The 16,326-nt window shown below is 40.4% G+C and overlaps 1 protein-coding gene across 1 annotated transcript in view; it reads right to left on the bottom strand.

The window, feature by feature from the left end:
* chrnb2 (cholinergic receptor, nicotinic, beta 2) overlaps positions 1–16,031 on the bottom strand; it is a 48,442-nt gene extending 32,411 nt beyond the window's left edge. The window contains exon 1 of the mRNA XM_017721737.2: positions 15,730–16,031. Coding sequence (XP_017577226.1) covers positions 15,730–15,778 — 49 coding nt within the window. The 5' untranslated portion in view covers positions 15,779–16,031. The remainder of the gene's footprint in view (positions 1–15,729) is intronic.
* Positions 16,032–16,326: the final 295 nt, after the last annotated feature.

Below are 16,326 nucleotides of genomic sequence, written 5' to 3'. Positions count from 1 at the left end.
TATAATTTTCCTCAAACCATTCCAAACAATGTATCCTGCAATCCTGCTGAAAAAGGGCACTGCCACTGGGGAATACCATTGCCATGAAGGGGTGTACTTAGTCCGCAACAATGTTCTGGTCAATGGCACGTGTCAAATTGACGTCCACATGAGTACCCAGACCTCAAGTCTTAATGCCTGCTCATTTGTCTCGCATCTAACTTGTTAAGTACAAGAATCTATTGTTTGCTTACCATCTAATATCTGCAAGACCTTCACACGTGCCGTTGTTACATTCACTTCATCTATGAATGGCCAATACTGAGTACCAATACTGATACTAACTCTATCTAACCTAACTCACCTAAAGGTCCTGATATTTACACAATTATATTTAAAAAATATTTTATCTTAGTAAAATCTATATTTTGTGTCACAAATAAAGCAAACTCAGCTTGACTAGACGGCATTTAGCTGTTGGTTTATATTTATTAGCTGCTTAGGAAAACTTATGTTTACTTAGTATATATATTTAGTATTTACTATTATATAATTAGTAATAAGAACCATGTTTTACAACTTACATCCAATTTGACAAGTCATTTGTCTCATATTTGCATCTTGTTCACTCGTGCTGTAACTCTGAGCGTCAATGCAGTAAATATCTCCATCATTCACGCTGTCAATATCAGTGACTTTCAGGGGTTTTCTAGCTTGGTTGAAGCGATGGCTCTCGAGACCCTGCTGCTGAGTGATATACCCAACCAACAATGGCACATGGCACATGGGGCTAGTGGACCTACAGGCCCGGCTAACGGGCTGCTGTGCTAAAGGATAAATCAAGGCTAAATCAATGAGCTAAATGCTCAGTTCGTCAAGAATGCAACCACACAGCGATGATTACTGAAAGAAGCAGCTCAGCCATTCATGTAAGTGGTTAGTGTACTTTTTACACTGTCATGAGCATTATCGCTGCTCATCATCCAACAATGCTGACATGTTGTTAAGTTCTGTCTACTGGCACATATGCAGGCATTAGAAATTGCTTTGCGGCACTGGTCATTGATATCGGTATCCCCATCACTGATATTGTGTTTAAGTGCCAGCATTGGTATCGATACCAATACAGTATCGGTTTCAGTGCAACACTACTAAATACTTTTGACCTTGCATGTATCAATTTTACAGTGACTCTTTCAGTAAGGATCCACTGCTGTTTTACATTTCTAAAAACTCAGTGAAACCTGGTAAGACTACTGCTCATATTCAGTAAGTGACACACCTAGAACTTCTCACTAAATTGGTCCCATCCATTGCAAAACATGCTTATTTGATTCCACTGTCGCTTCCTAATTATGTTAGTGGTTCATCTGTAATGCAAGGCCTTCAGTCCAGCTCCTAAAGGCCTAATCATTGGGAGAGTTTGCTTGGATGTATCTACCTTGATACCACAAACCTTGGACAATTTGCAAGAACTTAACTGGTTTGCCTCCAAAACTTAATTACCACAGCGTAGATATGCTTTGTTTAATTCCTGGAAGCCCTGCTATATATTCGCCACTGCTATATAAACTTCAAAAAGTCAGCATTCAACTGACCATCAGCAAATACATGTTCCATATGCCTTCACATGGTCATTCTAATAGCTCGGTTTGACGGTCCTCTGTAAGAGGCTGTAAAATGGTTAGTAAACTTGCATTATTACTGCAGCTCATTCTGGATGAGAACAAACACGCATGAACAGGACTAAACGAGGACACAAGCTGCCAAGCTGTTCCCCCGTCATCTCTTTCTCTTTCCTCCTTGCAGTCAATCCTGACATCTTTGTTGTGGGTTAACTGCCGACCACAGCATTTAATGCGTTCACTCTTAATCATCATCAGACAAAGCTTATGTTATTACCATCTGTGACTCGTTTTCTGGAAAGAATGGCTTCTTGCTGTCAATCAATATTGGCTACAGACTACAATAATTAATTGACATGCTGATGGGAAGGAACATCACCGGCACATATTTCTCACAGCAGTATTAGTCATAGCGTCAGTCTACGGGAAGGGTGGGCGATATGGAACAAACATAGCATCACAATACTTTTCCATGATATCTGATGATCCTACACAATGCATGATAACAAGAATATTTGACATTAGATTAGCCAAGCTGTTTGAAATGCTGAGGTTTCTCATTCGAACACAATAATGACGAGTGAAGAGTGGCAGACTGAACAAACAAATATGCTGCATCAGTTATGAAGATATCAATTTTCCATTCCACCTTAGGTGGAGCAGTTACTGTTACTGCGCCTCCATTTAAGGTATAACAGAACCTTTTAATACGAAGCTGACAGATAACAGTTGACAGGAAGCCAACTTCAGCCTCATGGAGAAAAAAAATCGTCCCAGGAGGATTTAAGAAGCTGCTATGGGCCGATTCTGAACAGCCAAAACAAAAAACTTGCTCCATACAGATGTTTATACCTACCAATTCGCAATATGTATCAGCACATATCATTCAGCATATCATTCCATCCCTACTACTTGGATATTTGTTACATTTTTCATGGGAAGACTAACAACTCAGTAAAGCGCAATGATTTAGCTAGTATTTGCGACTGAGTGCTATATGGCCAAAAGTGTGTGGACACCTGACCATCACACCTATAAGAGCTTGTTGAATATCCCATTCCACAACTATGAACATTAACATGTAGCTGACCCCCCTTTACAAGAGCTTCCACTTTTTTCTTTCCACTAAATTTTGGAGTGTGGGCCCGTTCAATCAAAAGACCATTTGTAGGCCTTCATGTTGACAGAAGGCCTGGCTCACAATTGACGTTCCATTTCATCCCGAAGGTGTTCAGTGGGGTTGAGGTTAGGGTCTCTGCAGGCCACTGCAGTTCCTCCACAAGTCTTTATGGAATTTATTTTGTGGACTTAAAAACATGGTACAACTAACCGAAACTGCCAGCATCATCTTTTTAAAAAAATTGAGAAAAGGATCATACAGTTCACTTTTCTCCACCTCAGAGATCAGTTTATCCTCATATGTTTTGACAATAGGTGTGTGGCTTAACCGCCGTATTTAAAGCCTATGTGAAGTAAATTTATACATATTAGAAAGTAACTGCTGAAAACGTGAAAAGGCTGTAAACTGTGTAGTACTCAATTTTGGAGCTAGTTTAACTGCTTTTCATCATTTTTGAGTTCAGAATGTTTTGTGCAGGTTTGAGGTCATGGCTCAACGAAGCACTGAAGCCATATTTAACATGACCCCTCCCCTAACATTATAACCTTATAACAACTATAGCATAGCTATACCATCAGTGGTTCCCCAACATTGTTCTATGTTATTTATTGAGTGTCTAGGTTGCGCTACTCAATAATACCATTTGCTAACTTGCATGAGAGACTGACAGAAACCAGGTTGATTCTTGGGTAGGGCAGTGTCATCTGTCTATGAACTGAATTTTGGCTCTGGTGCACCTTTTCTGCAATTGGGCAGGGTTTCTGCACCTTTACCCCCTCAGTATTTCAGAGCAGAGAACACCCATGACTTTGAAATCTCATTTGAAATACTTTTTGAGTCATTTCTTGTGGTGTGACAAACTAAGAACACATACTTGTTACTGCTCTACACAGAATTTAAGGTGAAACATCAGCACGATGCGATGCAAAGCGACTGCTGCTTACAACGGAAGTGTTTTGGTCAATGATCGCTTACGTCATTATCGTTATATTTCTGGCTGTTACTTTTTTAATAGCCGGTTGTCAATACTACATTACAGGCGAAAAAGGCAGAGTGATACTTAAAGAGATTCAGTTGGAGAGCAATTATCAGGAGCCACTGGCACTCTCAGATCACCTCTCAGCTGATCACACTGCAAGGCCGGAACTAACTGTGGTACAAACTGTGGGAAGAAGTCATTTTATAGTACACGCAGTCATTCAGTGTTCTAGAAATAAAGTATATATTGCTGTAATTCGTCACAGCAATGACATATCACAAAATTGCCAAGCCCCAATCTAAGTAGTGTCCATTAGTCCAAGCCCAAGTGTCATTTTGTTAGAAAACTCCTGCCTCTCATCACATCAGAAGACCTAATATACAAAAGAATCTGCACTATATAAAAGAATCTTCACTAAAACTTCAAGGTTGAAACAGTAGGATTGGAGCAGGTGAGGACACAGTGGACACATCTATGAAATAAAACTGTACACAAGCCACCACCGGCCGTCACCACTAAGCACTGAAAATCTTAAATGTTGAGGCCACATCTGAGCAAATCTAGCGATTATTATTTCCTCTCTAAGTCACGGCATATACTACATTCTTAAAGATTCTTACAGAATCTTCCCTGTTTGCAGCACAGACTGATGGCTTAAACTCAGAATGGGTGCTTCCCTTGTCCTCTTCTGACTTTCTTTCGCTATCTCATTTCTGCACATCAGCAATCGACTGTTCACAGATGCTAATCTGCTATCTGCTCCTCCACTACTGAATGCAGAGGCCCATGCCAATCCAGATAGCACAGAGAACAGATAGGCCTCCCGTATCGCCAGTCTCAGTGGTTTCACAGGATACCATCCTGCAACAGCTCTGCGAATGACAAAGTCATTCCATAACCTTTCTTAAATCTTATTTTCACTTCTATCCAAGCTTGATAAAGTCATGAAGCGTATCTCATTACGTTGCAATGTTAATGTGGAAATCAAGCAGCACAGTAAAACTAATTTCTGGCAGTATCCATGAGTTTTGTCACGTTACATTAGTGCCAAGCTAACAGCTTGACACTATATTCATTTTATGTCAGCTGTAGTTTCAAGAAAATTTGAAGGTGAAAAATCAAACAAACAATTTTCAACTTACCCCACTTGGATTCACACCTCACTCTATCATAGTGCACTCTATCACGAACGCACCACATAGACCTGTATCATATCCTACCTCTAATTAATGTGCAATATCTGCTGCTGATAGATTGGTACAAGTGCAATACATACACAAGTTCTGTGCAATATCTGTAATTATTACTGTGCAAAATCTACAATTTCTGTGTGATATCCAGTCATTACCTGCTCAGAAATGTGCAATATCCATACAACTGCATGTGTAAACTGTAAATTTGTATAGTTTAATTCTATTTTTATTTTTTATATTTTTTCTGCTAACAGATGCCTTGTTTATTTATTTCTATAGTATATCTTTTATTTAGTATTTTGTATGATGCACATCTGCTCTTTATCTGCTTACTGTGTATTCTGCTGTAACAATGCAAATTTCACCCAGTGGGATAATAAAAGTCTATCTCATCTTATCTTATCTTATGTAGGCGATTGGCTGAGACGTGTTTCGAGTCTAAATTTGGTCCAAATTTTGCTTCTTTAATTTAGAACTGGAGTGGTGAGACTAACAAACGCTAGTGCTCAACAGTCACTTGAACAGCCCAAATGGTTTCTGTAAATATACATCACCAAAACTTCTCTTAACCAGCTGAAACCACATCCAGGTCTTCATTTAGGTGGTGCGGACTTGTTGATATGGTTTAGGAAACAGTACATTCACTTTGTACATTATTTTATTACAGTACGTGCTTCTGAAAAGGCTTGAGCGCTTGAAAAATCCACACTATACATACCAGTTCAGTGAAAAATGTACACCACTTTTTCATTACCCCAAATGTAGTCGATCCGCCAAGATTTTTGCTTCTGCAGGACTACAGTGTACAAAAAAGTGTGTCATACAGCTCATACGGCTCCCGAGTGGCACGACTGTCTAGGCGTCTAGGCCCCATCATTAGGAGATCGTGAGTTCAATCCCTGGAGATGCTACAGCCATCAGTAGCCGGGAGTCCAAGCCAAGAGAGCACAACTGGCCTCACTCTCTCTGGGTGTGTAGGATGGACCCCTCTTCTCCCCCCAACACTCAAGGGGGAGGTCGTGGGCTGGAGGTTAGTGAACCAGCCTTGTGACCCTGAGGTGTCTCAAATTTGATCCCCTGAACCGACAGTACATGACTGAGGTGCCCTTGAGCAAGGCATCTCATCCCCCAACTGCTCCAAGGGCGTTGCGGATAGGACTGCCCACCACTCTGGGCGAGTGTGTTCACTACCCCCGAGAATGTGTCTTCACTAGTGTGTATGTGGTGTCTCACCGCACGGATGGGTTAGATTGCGGAGGTGAAATTTCCACGTTGTGAGACTAATAAGAGTCACTTAATTAAAAACAGAACCAGCATCTTAAATCCCTAATTTAATCTATACTTTTGTTCATTTTCAAAGAAAACAGTGAGTCATAAAGTGTTATAAAACACATAAACATGCCAGTTTGGGATTAAGAACTCTGCACCATTTGAGGCATGTTTGTTATGATTTAGACACGCAATGCTAACCAAGTGGCTATAAGCTTCATACTGTTATCTGTAAAAAAAAAAAAGTACAGACAAAACGGCTGCTTGTACTGTTTTTAACACACTAATATGTTTACGGATGACGGTATGTCATACAGTATCAGAAGCCACTCTAGCAAGTGTATTTGACTTTGTCTGTTACAACAAGAAACCTGTTTGGGTGAAGCTAATCTGGTGGCTATTAGCTTAGATCACAATTAGCTTCATTAGCCTTGTAGCTCCTGGGCAAAACGTTGGAAGCAAACGTTTTTCTAGTTGACTGACTTCAATTAGACACATTTGGTTTCAGGATTTAGTTTTAGCACTGGTTTAGCAGTTAAACAGTGATCTGTAGGCAAATTTGAAGTTCTTTTTTTTGCTAATTTCCCACAGAATCGTCTTCTGGAAACTAGCATAGCGCAAAGCACAGCAGCAAACCCGCAGTACAGGAAGGGAGAGAAATGTCCTTGAAAGTCCCTGCAGAGTCAGAATGCGTAAGAGAGAGAGGAAGAGGGAGGGAGGAAGACTGTGGGTGAGAGGAGTTTGAGTGTGTGTGTTTGTGTGTGCGGGTGTGTGTGTGTGCACTGAGGTGTGTATAATAGATGCCAAATATAGAACATAAGGTGACCTATCCACCCACACCTTCGGTAGCTCCCAGCTTTCCGCTGACCTCCGAAGAAGAGTGTGTGTGTTTTTTATATGTTAGGGTTAAATGCATGCACGTTTAGGTTAGCATATGTGTGTGTTTCTTAGGCCTTAGCTTGTGTTCGTAGCAGTCCAGACATGTTAAATTTACTTCTCTGGGTATCTACTGACCACACCTGGACGTCCATATCTCTCTGTTCAGCCTCTTCTAATTGTAACAAAGGGGAGTCGGTAGCATTTCACAACTACTCCACTCATTTTAGACACATTACCTTTAGCATAACTACGCTAGTACATTATTAGCTTCTTGATTAACAATCCCTGGACAAAGTCCTAACCTGAAACTGACCTTAGGCTAATTTTGAACTTCTTACTGCCATATTCTCATCAGGTGTCCCACACAATAAGTAGAACTCTCAGATATTTTATGTTAGCATTAACATTTGTTATTAGCATTTCTAGCATATCCCTGATCTTTTCTCTGTATGATGCAAGTGCCTTTGTTTAAGCTTCCTTGTAAACTCCTTGTTTCTCATGCTCTTAGGAAGTCTTGGTTCCTCATGTTCTTTAGGATTTCCTTCTGAGTCTTGGTTCCTCTCAATGGTTTCTCCTCATACCCGTAGGGTTTTTCCTTTTGGGTCTCCATTCTATGCAGTGGTTCTTCCTCACACTCGCAGGGTATCTCCTTTTGCGTCTCCTTTCTTTGCAGTGGTTCTTCCTTTTATATATATCTCCTTTTGAGTCTCAGGTCTATCCAGTAGATCTTCCACATGTTCTTTGGTGTTTTCCTTTTAAGCCTAGGTTCCACTCAGTCGTTCTTCCTCATAGTCTGAAGGTTTTTCCGTTCGAGTCTTGGTTCCACTCAGTGGTTCTTCCTCATGTTCCTAGGGTTTTACCTCTCAGTGGTTCCTCCTTCTTTTCTTGTTTTATTTTTTGCTTTAAGTCTTTTTTATGTTTTTCATAGGGTCCTCAAGTCTTAGGCAGCTTTTTTGAGCCTTGGTTCCTCTCAATGATTCTTCCTTATGCTCTAAGATGTTTTTCCTTTTGAGTCTTGGTTCCTCATGCTCTTCGGTAGCTTTTTTTTCTGAATCTTGGTTCTTTTCTGTTTCCTCCTCAGGGAGTTTGTCTTAAGTCTTGGTTCTTCTTAAGGTTCCTCTAATCCTTTGTTTCTCTCGTGCTCTCTCCTCATGCTTTTGAAGAACTTTTCCTCTTAAATGTTTCTTCCTCATACTCTGTTTTTTTTTTTCCTTTTGAGTCACTTAAGGACGTTTTCTTTTTGAGCCTCTTAAGACGTTTTTCATTTTGAATCTTGGTTCCTTTCAGTGTTTTCTCCACAGGGTCTTAGAAAAATTGCTCAGTAGGGGGCTGGACACACATTTCTGCTTTGAGGCACAGCACTACTTGGACAGGATTAGTTTAACACAGAGACCTGTGGTAATGTAATTACTCATAGATTATCTCTGATTTTAATCTCATTCCAATCCAGTATTCGGCAACTTTTTACTGACTGCATTTCAATGTCTTTGAATACTATGGCAGGTTTAAAACAAACAAACATTAAAAAATTAGGTAACATAGTCATATAAAGTCCAGTTTAGGCACCACTGGTCAAATTACTTTCGTGTTGATTTTCTAAGTAAAAGTAAGTGAACACATCTACCTGTTTCACTACAAACACACCTTGCCTAAGGAATATGATGGATAAAATCTAAACTACATATATTTTATGTAATCATTTTATGTAGAGATTTTGATGGTAGGCTGTAAACACATGTCTTATCCTGAGCAAATCAATCATAAGAATAAAAAGACATTCTACCATAAAACTGTTTGCAGACATATTGCAAAGCAAAACCTGTCCCATCTGAATAGCACTAATGTTGGCTGTAAACGCACCATATAATGAAAACAGACCTGAATTTAACAGGATGATAGAGCAGCAAGACTGGGATGGGATCTCAGAACTCACTGTCCCGGCCATCGATCGGCGCCCAGCGGATGCCGTAAGTCACCCCTTAACGGGCCCTGTCCGTTTTTACTGCTCCCTCAAGGCCAAGGCTGAATCCAGCCAGAATTGTCACCAAATCCATCAGCACCTCTTTGGGGAAGAGAGGAATGGCCTGGGCAGGGAAGCTAATGCTAATTACTCTTAATGAAAGGTCAGAACCGACTAAATGAGAGAAACTCCATATTGATCTTTGTTTTGGCCGAGAGGGTTCCTCTCCACATTAAATGTTCTCCACCTATTCTTGCCTTGCTTGTGACCAGACAGGACATTATTATTTAAGTACTGTAGTCTAAAACTGTGACCTCACAACAACAATTTAAGCCTAATAACAATTCCAGGATATGATTTCCTGCATTTCAGCACAATTTGATTAAATTATTCTGGTACTATTCAGAATTATTACAAAACTAACCCGAATACATCAGTATGGTTTACACAGCAGTGGAATATAGACAATAAAAACAATACATCAAGTGTTTGAAAATAGCCTGAGAATTTTGGCCAAAAAATGAGTGCATACTTATATATATATATATATATATATATATATATATATGCTGTAACCAAGGACGCATTATGACAGCATTTGTTGTATAAAATGAACCTGGTTGTAAAAATATAAACCAAGTTTTCATAGAAAATGTGTGTTCTTTTGGAGTATGTTGCCTTGAGGCAACATTGTGTAACAGCGCAAAAAAATAATCATGCAAGATATCATAAAAAACTAAATCTAAATATGTAGGAAAAAACAACACAACATATTGCTCATTAAATAGTATAACTTCTAAAAAAAAAAAAAAAAAACTAAGTACATTTTTTAAAATTTCTTTTAAAGAAACCCTGTTACTTGTTTTAAAGTAATGTTTTGGTTTCTTGTACACCAAACCATCATTTAAATACATGCATAAACAATTAAAAGCAGTAACTATTAAGTTACTGTCAAGTCATTGTTTGTAATCATTTTCTAAACTTGTAAAACATACTGCATTCTGACTGTGACACTGATCAGAACAGGCTTCTAGTTAAAGTTCTACTTAAATGTCCCAAATAACCAAAACCATGAAAAAGAATTCTACATAAAGGGTTATTCTAAATAAACAACCGATAATAAGTGTAGTGACTGCATAACTGACTTGCTACAGGCATTAACTTTTCCACTGTTGTACATTGTTGCTTCTAGGCAACATGCACATATGAAGAATTTCTCTTAATGGTAAAATTATTTAAACGATGCATCTTATAAACACAAATTCCACACTCCAGCTTTATCAAGCTTCACTTCATTATTAACCCTTTGATTGTCATTTTGTCATCATGTCATTGTAAAGTGAGGAAAATGACTTTGCTACCCTAAGGCAACGACTTTCAGACCTACTGTGAGTATTATTACATGTTTGCCTTCCTCATAGGTAACTGCCATCTGCTGCGTACATAAACCCAGGGTTAATAACATGTACCTGCGTAAACACAGCAAATGAAATACTGGACCATCTTTTGTTTGTGGAGCCAACCCGCTACTGTATCTCCATAACAAGCATGAAAAATGAGATGGCAGTGCAAGTTGAAATATGTACTTCTCTGGGTATTTGGGGATAATTCATCACCAGACATGTACAGTGTACGTTTGAAGATGCTGATATTAGGATAATGCACTGCAAACCTGATTACTGCTGAGCTCGTCCTGTTTGAAAACACTTCGCAAAGGCTCAGCAGTGAAATGAAAAAAGTGATGTCCACAGCTGACCTTTTAATTACACGATCTATGGAATGGAGACGTTGCAGTAACGCAGTAGATCACTTTCACATAGAAAACAGAAAAAACATTTCAATTGAAATCCTTTTTTCTATTTTAGGATTAAGCCAAGAGAGCAGAAAAGAAAATGACAGACTGGTGGCAGTCACTGGAAAATACTGGTCAGAGCTCCTCAGAAGACCGGAAAGGGATTTATTTTTTGCATTGGAAATACAGCTTAATATAATTTGCTGCTAATGACCTGAAATGACCAAACTTCATTAGTACTGCTACCTGCTGCTGCTGGAACACAGAGCGATGGACAAGCATATAATCATTCTCGCTGTCTCAACAAAACCTTCCATCTCCAAAATGGCAACTTTACCATTAGGAGACCAAAAAATTGTTAATCTGTAATGGAAGTTAACGTAAAAGGATTTTTCACTCACCATCAAGTTCCCATCATTATCATTAGACCTTTAAAATGCTCCGGTTTCAAGATTCTGGATGAATTGTTAAATAAAGGGGTGTAGCTATGGAGGGCTGGGGGTCTAGGCCTTCTCACTTGGAAGCAGGCCTGTCAAACTGGGGACCTTCCTTTAAAGTGCTGTGGAGATTAACGTTTACCCTCATCTAACACTCTAAATTCAATTCATGCAGGCTTTGCAAATTAGCTGATGAACTGAATTAAGAGCGTTTAATGAGGCAGTGTGCTGAAGTCTGTAGTGTTTTGGCCTGCGAGGACTGGAGCCTGACACAGGTCCTGGCTGATTGTTGAACTTCTATGCTATTCAACTACACTAGTTCCTTGCATATCCTGCTACTTACTAAGCTATCGAGGCATGGTAAGTAATAAAGTTGACCGTAGTAAAGAAAACAAAGCTAAATTCTGTCAAAAAAATCACAAAAACCTTGCAGTCTACAGCTTTTCGCCCCATATACTGTGTTATGCTGTAAAAAGTAGCAATAGCCAATACCAACTCTCCCTAATAACTCAGCACAATGCTAGCCAATACAGGCATCTGTTAGCTGAGGTAACAGAATGGGCAGTTAGCATTCTCCTCCGAGTGTGTTGAGCTGCAAAGTGAAAGTTGGAAAAGACGTGGCTGTCTTGGACGAAGCGTATACTTGCCTTATCTCTGCCAGCTTGGTAGCATCATCTGATTGGGCCTAGGTAACAGGTGGAATTGGAAATGGCTAAATTGGGGAGAAAACTGAATTGTGGTGAAATGTGGGATTTCCCAATGGACTAGATCTTCCCCTTCCTAGACGTGAATTGTTGTGAGGTCAGAGATTTACATCTCTTATACTATATATTTAGTAACAAGTAAATACATTAATACATATAAGATATAAGCAAGGAGGGCCTGGGTTCAAGTCCCCAGTCAGGCAACCACGTTCCTTTCTGTGTGGAGTATGCATGTTCTCCCCGTGTCTGCGTGGGTTTCCTCCTGGTTTCCTCCAAAGACATGCAGTCAGACTGTTTGGACATGCTAAATTGCCCCTAGGTGTGAGTGCATGTGTATGTCAGTCTGCACTGTGATGGACTGGTGACCTGTCCAGGGTGTATCCTGCCTTTCATCCAATGACAGCTGGGATAGGCTCCAGCACCCCCCTGCGACCCAGAAGGAGAAGTGGCTTAGAAGATGTGTGTGTGTAAATATTTAGTTTAATATGACCTACTGCCAAGATAAATGCCTGGCCGATAAAACATATTCTGATTCTGTAAGCCTGCGTACTTAGGCAGCGTTACCAATATGTGGAATTCATGCAAGAATCAACAAGGTTACACTGCATCTGAGCCACTCACCTTCAGTCTAAGCCTACATCCATGTAGACAGCATTACATCAGTGCTGCTGACTTGATGGCATATAATTAGATCACGGCTACGCTAAACGTGCTTGTTAATAAACGTCAGGTTTGCGTGTTTGGTACCTGTGCTAGACCCGCATTCGCCCTTAATTAGACACATGAAGAAGAAAGGGATGAAGGCATGATGAATGTAGGCTACTGGTCCCCAGACCCCTCTTCGTTCTTGACCTCGCCCAAACCCCTCTTCCCACCTACGCCATTCACTGGCTCTTTCACTCCTAGTCAGAGTTTAATTAGCTGAATTAGCCTTCTGGGCTCCGACACACAAAGAGAGAGGCTAAGCCGATTTCCACAGCTCTGCGACGTGTGTGTGTGTGTGTGTGTGTGTGTGTGTGTGTGTGTGTGTGTTTGCTTGCTAGGGATGGAATGGTATGAACATTTCCTATCATGCTATCAAAAACAAAAACGCTAATCCGCTTTTAACTGCAGCCAAAAAATGTAATTTCCACCAGTTTTGGACATCTCTTGATTTGTGCACTAGGCCTGTTTTTCATCAATAAGCCACAAGCGAACTAAATTTTCATCTTTGTAGGTGAGCGAACCAGTTATAGATGTGTTTTTATGGTGTTTAATTGCGGCAGTTGTACACGATTTTTTGATATGAAGTAAACTGCTGCTGTTTTATCTCAGCACAGCTGTCTTCATGGGTAGGTGAGAAGCGTTTTCATAGCAGGGGGTTCTCAGCCCTCTCAGCCCCCCCCCTCAGCCCTCCCCTCTCAACCCTCATTGCTCACTACAGTTATCAGAGTCAATTTAGACAGCAGTGTTCTAGATCAGTGTTTCTTAATCCTGTTCCTGGAGGCCCATTGCTCTGCACTTTTAGTGCTTTCCCTGCTCCCAACACACCTGATTGAACTTAACAGCCCATTATTGAGTTCAAGTGTCAGGAAAAGCATTAAAATGTGCTGGGCAGTGGGAAAGAACAGGGTTGAGAAAAACACACACACACACACACACACACACACACACCTTTTTTCTAAGCCGCTTATCCTTCTACATCGCAAGGGAACTGGAGCCTATCCCAGTGGTCAAGGCAGGGAAGATAGGAAACACCTGGGATAGGTCACCAGTCCATCACAGGATGGGTTGAGAAACACCATCCTAGATAATTTGACAACTGAGATAAGCAGAAAATATTTCGACTCGTTTACGTTAATGAAATATATCCAAGTTGATTTGAATTCTGTGAGTGAAACGACCACTAGGGCTCCTGCAAAACTGCTTAGCACTGGCCTTACTGTCGAAAGACTGCAAGTTAAATCCCTAGCAATACCACAGCCGTCCACGGCCGGATGTCCAAGCATAATTGGTCTCACTCACTCTGGGTGGTTAGGATGCCCCCTCCTCAGCTTGGTACCATCATGTGATGTGGGAGATATAGCTATCATGTGGAACTGGGCATGCCTAAACTGGGGTAAAAATCCAAAAAAAGGTTTAAAATGAGTTCTTCTACCTTCACATGTGGAAAAAAACACTTAAGATAAAATGTTTTCTGGTGAAAGGGTTTAAGTATTTAAAGTAGAGTATTGTAATTCTAGTGTAATGCTAGCTAGTTATTCTTACTACAAGCAATTTTGTGAAATTTCATGCTAAAGTTTAGGGCCTAAAATATGGGCCAACACTGATTTCTCACAGTTTTATCAAAATATGCAAAAATATCATTGATATTTAGTCATTTGGTTGTGGTGTTTATACTTAAGATCCCCTGATGATGGGTGAAATTTTGGATGGGGATTCTAAAGTAAAGTAAGTTTCACTACAGTCACAGCTATGCAGACTTAACTGGTGACTCTGAACACTATACCCCATCGTGGTTCGTAAAACAAGAACCTGTAAAATGTAAAAATGGCATGTGAAAATAATTACAAAGAGAACGACTAAAAAATAGAGCCAATAAGAGGTAATTTTCCAAGACACAACTGCAAGGTTGCTCCACTTTAATGTAGGAATTTTTTTATTTTATTTTGAAAAGTGTGGCAGAAAATTGCTGCTTGACAAAATCTACTGGATTATAAAATGAAAATATTAAACATAAAAACGTAAATTGAAGTGGCTGATATGATCATCATTAGAAGGCCTAGGTCTTAGAACCTAGCCTCACTTTTTAACATACTCCATAATCACTGTAAATGTTCAAAACACACCATTCCATCCCCCTGTCAACCCCCCACCCCCACGACCACCACAGAGTCCACATGCGGAAACATATTTTTAAGTGAAAAATGCCATTTTGAACATACTGTTTTTTGTGACATCACAAAATCAACAAATACATAAATCCGCCAGATGGTCTGCTACCCCAGTGCAGCCCTGCCGATTTATGCTGAGTGTTTCAATTTTCAATGCTTTTTCAATTAGGCAGCCAATCAGAACGAAGATCATTTACATATATTGGTCTTAAAGGCACAGTCCGTTTAATTTTAAGGGATAAAGAGTGGTCATGGAAAAGGAAGCATTACATGCAAACCCACACAAATGTGAACTATTAAGAACAAAAATGTAGGATACGGGCCCTTTAAAGCCATCCCTAGTGTGAGCGCACGCTTCAATTCATCTTCCTTAGCAGTTAATTATTCTCTGCCTTATTCAATACTGTCAATAACTTTCTGTTAATACCCCTGATTAACACATACTGGTTGCCAGCTCATGTATATCCCCCCACCCCACACACCAAAGACCCCTGAGAGGTTACAGAGAGGTAAACAAGCTTCTCACATTTCAGTCCAAATCAGCTCTGTGACATAATGCATGGTATTCTGCTCAACCCCTTTAATGATCCTGCATTATCATCCAGGCGTGACTGCACCACACACACACACACACACACACACACACACACCTTTCCCTCCTCTACTAAAGGGTTTCCTCACAACCACCACTGCGTCTCCATTTCACACACTCTGACTGTTTAAACCATCATCACCAACACCATCATCAGCATCATCATCACACAATCTATCAAAGACATGAACAGGTCACATATATTCCACCGGGACAGTGCGGCTAATGGCCTGGAGCTGCTTTTGCTGCCACGCTGCTTCAGCAGCTGTGATTCTTCCACTGAGAGAATGCCAGGCAGCCCCGTCCATCAACACACAGCCAACTTACTTTGCACAATGGCGAGCAGGAGGAGGCAGAGCAGCGTCCGTGGAGCCATAGTAGCCCGCTTTTGGAGGACATCAGTTGGTGAGATGGATCGAGACGGACACGAACGATTATGCACCCCCAGCAGTGTTAGCTTGTTGCTTTCTCCGTCGTCTTCGTCGTTGGTCGCTGTGACGTCTTCACATGCTCCGTGTGCTCGGTAAGGGAGAAGTGGTAGAGAGAGAGAGAGAGAGAGAGAGAGAGAGAGAGAGGAGCTTACGGGGAAACCAGGTAGATGGAGGGATGTTCGACGTCGTTGTTCTTCACACCCGTATTCCGACAAGCCACGCCCCCTGCGCTACAATTGGCTAGTAGCACCAGTATCAGCATTAAAATAGGCATTTTCTTTTGCCAAGTGAAATGTATCTCTCTCTCTCTCTCTCTCTCTCTCTCTCTCTCTCTGTTTATATATATATATATATATATATATATATATATATATATATATATATATATATATAAACACTGTTCTTCAAGCATTCTTTAGTAAAGGCAATGGCGACTTGTGCAGGGTGTTTACTTTATATACACACACACACACACACACACACACACACACAC

The sequence above is a fragment of the Pygocentrus nattereri genome, chromosome 3 (genome assembly GCF_015220715.1).
Source record: "Pygocentrus nattereri isolate fPygNat1 chromosome 3, fPygNat1.pri, whole genome shotgun sequence".
Classification (NCBI taxonomy): domain Eukaryota; kingdom Metazoa; phylum Chordata; class Actinopteri; order Characiformes; family Serrasalmidae; genus Pygocentrus; species Pygocentrus nattereri.
Note: the sequence above shows the minus strand (reverse complement) of the source record. Positions and strands in the feature narration are given on the sequence as shown.